This window comes from Mirounga leonina, unplaced genomic scaffold, assembly GCF_011800145.1.
Source record: "Mirounga leonina isolate KUSES-001 unplaced genomic scaffold, KU_Mleo_1.0 Mir_176, whole genome shotgun sequence".
NCBI lineage: Eukaryota > Metazoa > Chordata > Mammalia > Carnivora > Phocidae > Mirounga > Mirounga leonina.
Genome location: NW_023270454.1, coordinates 27455869 through 27469121, shown reverse-complemented (window position 1 = coordinate 27469121; position 13253 = coordinate 27455869). Strand labels below are relative to the sequence as shown.

Genomic DNA, 13253 nt, shown 5'->3' with positions numbered 1-13253 from the left:
TTTCTTTCTTTCTTTCTTTCTTTCTTTCTTTCTTTCTTTCTTTCTTTTTAAAGATTTTTTTTATTTATTAGAGAGAGAGAGCATGAGCAGGGAGGAGGGGCAGAGGGAGAAGCAGGCTCCCCACTGTGCAGGGAGCCCAGTCCAGGGCTCTATCTCAGGACCCTGGGATCATGACCTGAGCCAAAGGCAGATGTTTAACTGACTGAGCCACCCAGGCGCCCCTCACACTTTATTTCTTTAACTCTTACTTCTTTAAGCCCTGTTTAAATGTTACTTCCTTAAATCCTCTGTTTTCCGTGTGTTGTTTTTTTTGTGTGTGTGCTTTCTTATTAAGCTCTACACCCAACATGCGGCTTGAACTCAAGACCCCAAGATCAAGAGTCACATGTTCTACCAACTGAACCAGCCAGATGCCTGCTTCACTTCCTTAAATCCTTAGGGACTTCCCTGCTCCTCAGATCTGAAAATCTGAGACTCCTTTACTTTTCCTTTCTGCACTTAGGACAGTCTGTAATTACATATTCATATCATTATTAGCCCAGTATTCCCCACTAAACCACGTTCTCTGTGAGGACAGGGACCAGGTCTGTTTAGTTAACTGCTGAATATCTAGCATCAGGACTGCAGTGCCTGAATCATAGTAGGCATGCAAATATGTGTTGAATGGATCAACAGATTGATAACTGAAAATATCCAAAGCAGTGCGTTTTATATTTATTCATTTTTTTTTCAAGATTTTATTTATTTATTTGACAGAGAAAGACACAGCGAGAGAGGGAACACAAACGGGGAGTGGGAGAGGGAGAAGCAGACTCCCCGCTGAGCAGGGAGCCCGATGCGGGACTCGATCCAGGGACTCCAGGATCATGACCTGAGCCGAAGGCAGTCGCTTAACCAACTGAGCCACCCAGGCGCCCTTATATTTATTCATTTTTTAATTTTTTTAAAAGTAAGCTCTGTGCCCATCATGGGGCCTGAACTCAAGACCTGGAGATCAAGAGTCACAGGCTCTACCACCTGAGCCAGCCAGGTGCCCCAAAGCAGTGCATTTTAAATGATTACCCTTTTTATAGTTCTCGCATTCTCATTTCATTTATTACTCAAGAACAAACTTAGGTTTAGAGCAGTTTTATTCCAGCAACTTTTGGTTTACTTAGGAATGTTAAAGGACAAAAATTTAACCAAGTACATTTGAAGTTCTAATTAGCTCTCTTACTCAATTCATGAGTGGGGCGGCATCCCATCCAGGAAGTAGAGGGGTGCTCTGAGGAGTTGTACAGAATGGACGGTTTTTACAGGAAGGAGGATGGAGCAAGGATTGTTTCAGGCTAGGTAATTTTCCCTCAGGGGGAAGGACAAGGGTCTTATCATGCACATTACCTCGTCTTCTTTAGGCCTGGAGAAGGCCCAGGTGACAGATTACCTCACGTTGGTCAGCAAATTCCTGACTGGTTAATACTGTATTTCTAGGGAAGGTTGAAACTGTAGTTAAGTTAGGTGTTAAGTCCTGGTTTGGTGACTTGGCTTAAGTGACACCATTTTGGGCCTGTGGTTTTCTTTTTAACAGGAATAAGCCATGCTTCCTTTATTGCTGATTGTTATTGTTAGCAATTCAGATTCTCTGCAGTGATGCACTTAATTTTTTTTTTTAAGATTTTATTTATTTATTTGAGAGAGAGAGCATGAGCAGCGGGGAGGGGTAGAGGGAGAAGCAGACGCCCCGCTGAGCAGGGAGCCCGATGAAGGACTCCATCCCAGGACCCTGAGGTCATGACCTGAGCCAAAGGGGGACGCTTAACCAGCTGAGCCACCCAGGTGCCCCTGCACTTGGTTTTCAAAACTTCTTTATCAGAGCCAGCTATAATAGAGGAAAATTCTAAATTTTAGGATGTCATTCCACTCCATTTAACCTGAGCCTGGGTGGGTGGAAGAGGAAGAAAGAAGGCCCCGCTCGCTTGCTCCAAATGGTTCCCTGGCCAGTAACGCAGAAGCTTGAACACTCCTGTACATCAGGTGTGCCATCCCAGAATGCAGGCATCCAAATTTAGCTTTCTCTACACATCCTTGTGATTTTTGGTGGCTGTCTTTGCCAGAGTGGCTTTGGAAGGAGATCTTCCCAACCTTTGTCGTGGACATTTGGTGACACTTGTATGGCCCATTTGAGCCCACAGACGAGGCTGTCTGTCCCCAGGTGTGAGGGTGTGACGGGGTCATCATCTCTGCGCCATTGTGGCCTTCTGCTGCACATAGGTGCACTGGCTCGGAAACCTAGCTCTCCACGGTCATTCCAAGTCTTGTGGATAACGTAACCTTTTCTCCCTGTTTAATCCACAGTTGGTCATGTTCAGAGCTGGACTTGAATGAGATCCGCCTGATAGTTTACCAGGACTGCGAAAGGAGAGGCAGACAAGTCTTGTTTGATTCTAAAGCGGTTCACAAGACTGAGGAGGTGGCAACCCAGGTATGAAATGCAGGTTTGCTTTCATCTTTTTTTATTTGTGCTGTTAGCCACCCCTCTGAGCAATCGTTTATTAATTCATAATCTTCTCTTTGGGCTGTATTGTATAGTATCATTAATGGTTCAGAAGAAACAGAAAGGCTCTCCGCCACCCCACCCTGCTGCATTTGTACTCTATTAATATACACAGGTGAAACTGTTAGCAAGGAATCATGACAGATGCTCAGTACTGTACTATAAGTATTACTAGAGGTAAATTTGCTGGTGAGTTGCAATTCAGTAGTATTTGGATGCCAAACATGTGCTGTGTAATAGGAAAACTGAGAACTCTAAAATTCATAAAGCGTTAGCCTGAAGGGAAATTAATAGATCATTCTGTCTAGTATTTCACAGAGATACCAAGAGGTATTACGTTGCACTAGGTTAAACAAAATTAAATAGCTTTCCTTACCATAGGACTTCAGTATGCTAACATACACTTTCATCTTCAAAAGGGAGTGCTTCTCAAACCCATCTGACCAAGGCAGCTTTATTTATTTCCCATTTTTAGTGGAGAGCAGGGTGGTGGTGATGGTGTTCTGGGGTGGGGTGTGGGAGATCTGGGATGGGTAAAGTGAGGACATAACAGCCCTTGATCCCTTAGAGCCAGAACAGGAAAGGTATAAGGTCATGTGTCTGGGTCCAGTCCTCCCTGAGTCTTCTGGACATCAACCCAGGGTACGTCTTTAAGTTGTCGCCTTTAGACTTTTCATTCTTTTCATGTTCAATACCTTGCTATCTATACTGACCAAATTCTGGCAGTTCATAGAATGTGTAGCTAAGTAAATGAATAGTTTATTTCACGGTCTTTGTTTCATCAGGGCCAAGGGGCTCTTTTCCTGCTTTTGATAAAGATCATTTCTGCAGGAAGGAAGTATTTGGTTAAAGGCAATTTGGCTGAGTAGATTCCATAGTGCTTTAAAGTGGAAGTCTGCCAGGTAGCTAATCATTACAGTAGTTGTTGGGCTTGTTAGGTTGGGGGTGGGGGAGGGATCTCTCAAGTGATTCACCTGTAGGCTTTAATGGTAGATTTGTATCAAAGTTGAGGTGAGCCGGCACTTGACCCTTTGGTGAACAGGACATGGTCCCCTTGATTTCCCACATCGTTTCCTGTTTCCCTGCAGACCTCTCACAGGTAGTTTAGTGGGACACCTGCATGCCATCGCTAGGGCTCCTCTTGGTGGTAACAGGTGGAGAAAAATTCTCACTGGTTTTCAAAAGGAACTGGAATTTTGGCATATCGATATAAGAGCAGTGATAACACTGGAGTCTGGAAGTACTCATTTAATCGAGAAGGCAGCTAGGTCCAGAGAGGTTATAACTTGCCCAAGGCTACAAAAAGAGCCCCCCCCCCCCAAAAAAAGAGTGCTCTGTTCACGTACCAGGTATTAACTCCAGTTACAGACTGCTCAGTATGTTGTACCCCACCCAGCCAGAGGGTCGAGCAGTCCGTGAGGCAGGTGCGGACTTAGTGTCACTTTAGGCTCTCTGAGAGGCTGTGTTTCTGGTTTAAGTGGTATTAAGTAACAGCTAGAGCTGAAGAGGGTGTTGAAGGAGTGCCCGATACCCGGGAATGACCAAGTATGACTTTGAGTGCCATCGCTGTGGGGGTGGCTTTTACGGACCAGGCAGTGTGTGTTTTCCTTACATTCTTTTCCCATTTTCAGCCCCCCACTCCCTTGGCAAGCACAAGACCTCATGAGTTTGTATCAAGCACATGACTGCAGGCATTTGCATTAGACCACCAATGTGACTGTCACATTGGAGATTAGATAAGCTGCAGTTGCATTCATGTTTTTCCAAGCAAAAGCTGCCCACAGAAAAGCAAGTAAGACTCCGACAGAATAGAAACAACTTGTCATAGGTGGCATAGGATGCTTCTGTAGGGAGTAATATATTTCGGTGTAGGAGGAAGGGCAAAATTAGTAAAGGGGTATCTTTTTTTTTTAAAGATTTTATTTTATTTATTTGACAGACAGAGAGAGACAGCTAGAGAGGGAACACAAGCAGGGGGAGTGGGAGAGGGAGAAGCAGGCTCCTGGGTGAGCAGGGAGCCCGATGCAGGGCTCGATCCCAGGACTCTGGGATCATGACCTGAGCTGAAGGCAGACGCTTAACGACCGAGCCACCCAGGCGCCCCAGTAAAGGGGTATCTTTATACCTTTATGTCACTGTCATAACTCTATTTAGGGAATATATAGTAGATAATCTTCTATTACCCCTAACCTTTAGAGGTTACTTTTTCCATCACATGATGTATAATTCACAGGAGCTCCTATTTCAGAGTTCTGGTTTATCTTTCACAAATTCGACCTCATGATTTTCTCTCCTGTTACCTTTAAAGGGGTGCTAGAGAAGGTGTGTCATTAAAAATACAAACTCAGACTTTCCAAATTAGTAATTTTGCTTTACTTAGTTCCATTTGCCTGGTAAAATTTTAAATTTGAAGCAATTTCTTTCTCCACGTCAATATTTATAGATTATGACTCTCCACAGTACTAACAGATTCATTAATAACCCAGAGATCAGATCTCACTGACGTTTTCAAGACAGGAATTGAAACATAAATAACAGTTGAATTACTTGAGAATATTCACACTGCATAACCCCCGTCTTCTGTCCAGTTACCTTTCTTCCGCGCGCCTCCTTCCCAGATACTGTAGACTCCCGGGAAGCGCATTTTTTGTCCTCAGCAAGAAGGGGAAGAAAGCTTCTGGTTTTCCGTGCAACTGACGCACAACATAACAGAGTGATTTAACAAAGAAATGCCCAGTGAAGAGCATGCTGCAGGAGCCCGACGCACTTAGCAGTGCTTGCCTTGCCTGTCTGTCTCCCCAGAAAACAGAGGATGCCCCTATTAAACTGGCAGCCAAGTGCTGTCAGGGCAGCGGCGGCAGCAGCAGCGTCTCATCCCAGAGCTCTTCCGGGGGATCTTTGCAGCATGCCAAGGAGCAGCTCCCGAAGTACCAGGTACAACCGTCCCTGCCATGTCCCACAGCCCCGGGGACCGAAGCCATTTACTGTAATTTCTCCGCAAGGAAGGACACTTGCTTGAGGCTCCTACTCCAGGAACATGAGCTTATGTATTCGAAGATGTGCTCTTAAATGTTTCATGTCCGTGCTGTTTTCACACTTCGGCTTTTGTCTCTTGGTAAAAACTGTAATTAAAGCGAGGTGACCCAGTATAATACATACTGAGTGAGGAAGAAATATTGCAAACGAGGTAAACCCTTCTGTTTTGCTTCCTTTGTTGCCCGAACCTGATGAAAAAGCACGGGTTTTCCAGTTTTGTTTTAAGAATTTCAAGGATTCTGAGGATGTATATGGGCATCCCAAGAAAATAGCACATGCCAGTTGGAGGAAGAGAACCGTGTTTAGGAGAAGAAAGAAAGGGCAAGATGTAACTTGCGTGTGAGGAATACGGGACTGGTAGCAGGTGTGTGTGTGTGTGTGTATGTGTGTGTGTGGATTTGGAGTTTAAAAAAAAGATTGAGAAGAGAAAGTTAAGAACAATTCCCATGTTTTTGCTTGGGTGGAAAGCATACTAGCAGAGAATCTGGCGCTGGCTGGGCTGGGTCAGAGAGATGGTTGTTTTGTCTTGGTCGGGCTGTGCTGGGGTGCCTGCAGCATATCCTAATAATAAGTTACCATTATACATATGTGATAATATACATATTACATATAACATATATGATATGTAATAATATATTGGTATGATATGTGAATGAATGTGTTTGGATATAGGATTCTAGAGTTCAGGGAGAGGTCTAGACCTAGAGATAAAGATGTGGGAGGTATTCCTATGTAAAGAATAACCAGAATCCCAAGAGTGGTTCAGAGTGTGGACGGTGACTAGGAGTGCCCTCTGAGGAACGGCCCTGTTCAAGGGATGATCGAAGAAAGAAGAGATTCAAATAGGAGAGTAGATAAAAGCAGCAGCTATCGGGAGAGATGTTTAAGAAAGCAAACTGGAAAGTGTACTGGATTTGACTGGAAGGCAAAGGCTATATCACTAGGGCAGTTTGAGTAGATGAGGCTGCAGTAGGTTAAGCAAATGAGACTTGGGAAAGTTGGAGGTAGCTCAGGCCTACCCTTGTGGATGACCGAAGGGACAAGAAAAACTGGTCAGAAGCTAGAGAGGTCAAATATTTTTGAAATATTTTTTGGTAAAACTTTCAAGGTATCAGACCGTCTGTTACCTTTTGGACCCTCACAAAAACTCTCCCTGAGCCAACTGGCATTTTCATTCAACACTGTTAATTATTTAGGTGAATAGTACTGAACTGTGTTTCTTTTCAGGATGTATTTTTGGTACCAAGAGAAGAGTTACCCTGTTTTTTTTTTTCAGAACTTAATCTTTCTCTGTAGAGTTTATAAATGGAGATAATGAAAAATCTTTGCCTTTCATAACAAGATTAAGAATGATCCCTGCTGAGACACTGCGATCCTGTATGGAGATATTGTGCATAAAGATGAAATCATGAACACAAGTAATAATTTTGGGGAAAAAATAGCCAATCACCATTATAGATTAAGATGATCAGTTTCTGCTTTGAATTTTAGTTACCTGCTACACTAAAGACGGACCCATAGATAAATAAGCGTTATTTTCTGTTGCATTACACATCACGTTGTGCCACATAGTAACTTTGGTTTTGGTCTCTTTCCTGTGTGGCAGTACACAAGACCAGCTTCTGATGTCAACATGCTAGGGGAAATGATGTTTGGCTCAGTCGCAATGAGTTATAAAGGCTCCACTTTAAAGATACACTATATCCGGTGAGTTTGAGCTTCTTTTTCTACTAGTTGGGAGAAATGGAATGGTGATACTGGCTTCTTAATTCAAAAATGCATCTCCCCTCCCCCGCCCTTTTTTTGTTTTCTTCCAGTTCTCCTCCACAACTGATGATTAGTAAGGTATTCTCTGCTAGAATGGGCAGCTTCTGTGGGAGTACAAATAAGTAAGTGTGGGATTTTGTACCTGTCTTTCCCCTCCCCCATTTTTTTTAAGTGGCTATTTCTGGCTAGAGTAGTTCTTCCAGGGCCATAAGTTCTTTTGGAAATGAGAAGTGGGAAGAGTCCACATTAACAAAGGGATTTTAAAAGTGGCCATTTTCCTGTACATAATGAGTATGAAAAGGCCTTTGACTTTGTCAGGTGGCCTTAAAGAGAAATGACTTTATTTTCCAACATTATTTTATCTTAAAAAAAGAAAAACAAAAGACCTGTTGGTTAGTTTGTTAATTTATTTCCAAAGGAATGAAGTATGTGGTGAGTTTTTCCAGATTGCTAGGCATATGTATGGCAGGATGGGTCATATGTGCTCACCATCTCTTCAGCCATCCATGTAGCCTCTATGATTGATAGGTACTTGGGCCGTGCACTTTTCTGATCTTCACTCCTCTGAGTTTTTTTCCTCCTCTAATTTTACACTTCTGTGTAGACTGAGAATACTGATGTGTCTAACTTAACTTTTATTCATGTATTTCAAACTTTTCAAGCAGAAATAGTTCATATGCTTCATTTTTTAATAAAGCAAAACATTTGTTATACTTTGATAAGTTTGTAAGAAGTTTGTTATAAATTAAAGGGGTATTCTTAGGGGTCAAATGAAGGCTGCTCTTTTTTATATTCCTGGGAAATTACAAATATTTTCCTTTGTAGATTTGTGTACCGCTGAGTAACTCTGTTTACTCTTCAACAAAATAATGAATTTAACTTTTTTTTTAATTGGTTATTTTTTTTAAAGCTTTTATGTATTCATTTGCCAGAGAGAGAGAGTGTTTACAAGCAGGGGGAGTGGCAGGCAGAGGGAGAAGCAGGCTCCCCACTGAGCAGGGAGCCCGATGTGGGATTCGATTCCGGGACCCTGGGATCATGACCTGAACCGAAGGCAGATGCTTAATGACTGAGCCACCCAGGTGCCCCGAATTTAACTTGTTTAAGCATTTAACATTGGACTGGCGTTACTTAAGCCAGTATGGGAATGATTTTTTTTTTTTCCTTGTGAAATATTCTTTTTCAGACTCTTTCAGTCATTACACTAATTCCCTATAGTAGAATATTGAGCTCAGATTTAAGTAAAAATTATTTTGGCCTCATTATGCTGTATTACCCTCAAAGTCTTGATATTTATTTTACTAGCTAATAAATCAAGTAATTATTAAAATCTGCTTCTCTCACATTTGTGTTTATGAGTAACTCTAACTTTTTAGATGTTGCAAAGTCAAACTCTTATAGGAATAATAATTTCTATTCTATCCTCCTGCTGAAAAAAGTTGCCAAATTGCTTGTAGATGTTAACTAAGAATTAAGATGAATTTCATTTTGCAGGTTTATGTGAAATTACCCTTGAAATGAATGGTAGCATCTTGGGTATCAGTTACTAAAGCACAATTTAGAAGCAAATAGCAGTATCCTAGCTGTCTGTCACCATATCAAAATTTGTAGAGTTCAGTGCCCCATTTTATAACGTGAAACTGTTAGGAAAGCACTGTTTAGTTTTATAGGTTGGACTGCCTCCAAAAAGCTTTTGTCTTTTCCTCCAACAAATTCCCCTGAAGTTTGGTTTCCTTTGCTAGATGTAAGACTTTATTCATTTGTAAAGAAAAGCCTGGGCAGCTGGTAAGTTGTCTATGTTTGAGAGTTTGTTAGAAAACAGCTTTATTTGTCTCTTGATTTTTTTTTTCCCCCCCTTCTCTCTCTCCCTTCCTTCCCCTCTCCGGATTTAGCTTGCAAGACAGCTTTGAATACATCCACCAGGATCCTAATTTGGGAAAACTGAACACAAATCAGAATAATTTGGGTCCTTGTCGTACTGGGAGTAACCTAGGTAAAATCCTCCACGTAACTGGGATCTTTCTTTCCGAATACCACTATTGTGGGTGTGTGTTTTGCTTTATTTGAGTTTGTTGTGCTGTTTTGTTTTTTTTGCATCATCTTTAATCCGTGTTTATTTTTGTGTGTGTACCTCGTTTGCCCTCCCGTGTGTGTCGCTGTCTCTAGGTGCGCTGCAAGCATGCGGCAGCAAACTGCTGCAGGGCGTAGCTGAAGGAGGACCTCTCCGGCTCACCCGGAGTGCTTCTTTCTTTGCAGGTTTGTGTGGAATGCTGAGTACAGTGTGACCCACACACACATTAATAACAAGTCCTGTGCAGGTTCTTAGGAAAAAAAAAAATCCTTTTTGGTGCCTCTCTAAGAAATCCAAGGGGCTCTTGAGATTATTAGTTTCAAATGCAGCCAAGTTCATGGTGTTTTGAAAATTCCACCAAAGAACCTCTATTGTAAATGTCTTTGCTAATACCCCAGTGTAAGCTGATTTTGATCTGAAATGAGCCCTTAGTGTTTCTAAGAGGTTTATATTTTCTGATTTTCCTGGGCCTCTTCTGCTGCTCTGGACGGCTGTTTCCCTTTCTCATGGTATATACCTTTATCCATTTGTTCACCTGCATCCTTACCTGCACAGAGTTTTCTTCAAAAGTCACCCTAATAAGAGCATGGAAGACCTACCTCTCTTTCTCTTTTCTTCCTCATCCCTCTCTCTCTTTCTCTAGCATTTAAGTAGTTTAAACATAGTTTCTAGGTTCTTTACAGGTATAATCATCTCGGTCTCTCTGGGTAGGTAAATTCTGAGATTTAACTGGCCTTGCTAGCTAAAGCTGTTGAATGTCTGTTGTAGTCTGGCATGATTAACAAGTGTGGGAAATCTTCACTACTAACATTAAAGGTTATGTTTATGGCAAATGGTATTCTTCATTCTGTTCTTCTTTGTAGCTGGAAATATGCTAAGCACTGAGAAACTGACACCCTCCCACCTACTTAGAGTGAGGATAAGATGTTTATATGCTCTCTTTAAAATTGTGAAAATAAACATGCTTCAGAAATAGCTGGCAAGTATAATAATCAGACAGGGCACTGGGCTTCTTGTATATTGTAAAACTTAACTATAGCAACGTGCCATCTACCCTGCAGCTCAATAAGTGTACAGTTTAGATGAGTCTGAAGCATTCCTAGAAGTCTATAATACTTTAGAGTGTTTTCTAAAATTCGTGCCACGATATGAGTTTTTCTCAGTAACTACAATAATATTGGGTGTATATGGAAAAGAAGTGGAGGAAGAAATACTTGAAAATGAGTATGTGGTTTTTTTTTATCTACCAAGAGAGTGAGTTATAAATAGAGAAATATTTTTTAAATATATGAAATGGTATTCAAATATTTCTGTTCCCCAAAGTTGCCTAGAGTTACTAATGAAACTGATTATAAAGCATTTTGAAAATACAGTGCTATTTAAATATGACATTACTAATGAGGAAAGGGGCCGAAAGTATCTGCCTGAGAATGTTTGTTCATTGTGTCAACTGCATGAATAGTTTATTATGGCAGTTTGTTTTAGATATAAGCATCAGTCCAAAGGGTGTTTATGTTACATAGGATAAAGGCAGGTAGTTACTTGAGTCTATCTTCTTTTCACTCGTTTTCTACGTATTTAATTTTGCTTCCTGGTTAATTTTTCTATAAACGTAGGCCAGTCAACAATAGCACTAGCCTACCTTGAAATGTAAAAGTGACTACAGTCGTTTTTGAACAACTGGTTCTTTGGGCATTTCAGTAACAGGGTTACCTTTTGCCTTTCTCTCAGCACATAGCACTCCGGTTGACATGCCGAGCAGAGGACAGAATGAAGACCGGGACAGCGGCATTGCCAGATCAGGTATTTGTACTTCCTTTTATTGGTTTAGCTGGTAGAGTGAACTCTTCATTCACGATGGGGAAGTAGGTCGGAAAACAGATCCGGACTTTCTTCCTTCTCTACATTCTAAGATAGTCTCATGCATCTGAAGATCTAGGACTTTGGTATACAGCATCTAGGAGTGGTTGTGCAAAATGGTCTTGTTTTTTTCTAAACCAGACTCATAGGAAGGAGACTCTTGTACTTTGAGAAATTTCTTCTTAAAGGGAAGCTTCCTTGAGCCAATTTTGCTGGGAATTTGCCTGCTGAATATTGAATGTAAAATCAGAGGAAGAAGGGTGTCTGTGGAAGTAAGTCTATCCCTGACTGGGGGAGGGCCTGCCAGTCACCCTCTCTCTTGCCCTAGAGTCAGGCTGATGATCTAGATTTTATCTTGGATAGCCCTTTCTCTCATTCCTTCAAGCGTTCAGCTTTTCTAATGCTGCTTTTAAGATCTCTCGGTTTCTGCTTTTGTACACGATTCTGCTCTGAGTTTTGATTTGTGGTTTAGATCTGGTAGATTCTGTGCTGTAGAAGGGTAGTGAACCAGTGATCTGGAACTGGAGGCCTTGGAGATGTTTGGGTTTAGCCTGATGAACACAGGTCATACACGCCACTTCTGCCTTCCGCTGAAGACCAAGGGCACCCTGCTGGTTTTACCTGTGATACACAGCACCGTCACCGAATAAGCCAGCCGGTCAGTACTTGCATGTGGGGGACGGGATCCAGGCCTCAGATGCCTTTCTTCCCGGCCTCCCATTCATGTCAGCATCCAGATCTCTCTCTGAGGAGAGAAACTTGGGACTGACCAGATGTGGGAGGGAGTGGGGGGTGAGGGGAGGGTAGAACTGATACCAATGTGAATTACAAGACTGAGAGAGCACTAGCTTTCTTTGATAGTTTGGCTTCTATTCCCAGCGGTCTTTGAGTCTTCCAGGTCTCTTATCAGGAGAAAGGGGACAGAGATGGAGAGGGCTGCAAGTGCCCTTGCGGGGCATTTGGCTCCTCTCATTCTCCTGGTAGATGTGTTCACATTCACATGCCTTCCGCTCCCATCTGGGCGCTGTTCTAAAATCACCGAGTCCACGTAAAGACCAGTGTGAGCTCTACACCCCTGGCGGGGTTCAGCAGTTTGTTGATAAAATCCTCTTTATGTTCTTACTGTAGTTAATTCTCTAAGATCTCTTCTTATACCCACCTTAACATTGCAGGGACCAAGGTCCTCATCCTGAAACAGAATAGGGACTCCAGGTGTTTGAACTGAATTAGCAGAAGATGTAGAGAAATTAAAAACATGCTTATTCCTTTTTTCTATAATTTTCAACTTTGTGTCTAAAGAGTTGAGAGATGGGGTAAATTTTTTAAAATTGATTTTATTTTTTAGAACAGTTTGAGATTTACAAAAAAATCGAGATGAGTACAGAGAATTCCTATATAATGTGCACACAGTTTGCCCTATTACTAGCATCTTACATTAGTATGGTGCATTTGTTATAGTTCACAAATCAATATTGATGTATTATTATTACCTAAAGTCCATAGTCTTATTTGTTCCCTTGGTTTTTATCTAATGTCTTTTTTTTTTCCTGTTCCAGGAAAAAATTTATTTAGTTTATATTTAGTTATCATGTCTCTTTAGGGCTCCTTTCGATTTTCTCAGACTTCTTTATTTTTGATAACCTTGACAGTTTTGAGGAATAGTGCCCAGGTATTTTGTAGAATGCCCCCTATTCAAATTTGTTTGATGTTTTTCACATGATTACTAGGGTTATGGGTTTTTCGAAGAAAGATCCCAGAGGTAAAGTGCCGTTTCCATCACATCATACCAGGGTACATGTGTTTGTCAGGTTTCTCCACTGTAAAGTTACTCTTTATTTCCCCTTTACTATAACTTAGGAAGGAAATCACTATGCATAGTCCACACCCAAGGAGTAGAGAGTTCTGCTCACCTTCCTTGAAGCAGAGTATCTGTATCTACATAAACTGTCTGGAATTCTTCCATGGGGGATGATTCATCTCTTTCCC

At 41.6% G+C, this 13253-nt stretch overlaps 1 protein-coding gene across 5 annotated transcripts in view; it reads left to right on the top strand.

Annotated features, from left to right (window-relative positions):
• FNIP2 (folliculin interacting protein 2) overlaps positions 1–13253 on the top strand; it is a 138328-nt gene that overhangs the window by 62447 nt on the left and 62628 nt on the right. For 2 of the 5 annotated variants that reach the window (XM_035022816.1, XM_035022814.1), the window contains exons 2-8: positions 2335–2461; positions 5336–5467; positions 7176–7276; positions 7387–7458; positions 9229–9329; positions 9503–9592; positions 11139–11210. In XM_035022816.1, the coding sequence (XP_034878707.1) occupies positions 2335–2461; positions 5336–5467; positions 7176–7276; positions 7387–7458; positions 9229–9329; positions 9503–9592; positions 11139–11210 (695 nt within the window). The other 3 variants (XM_035022817.1, XM_035022815.1, XM_035022818.1) reach the window with 2 other exon arrangements.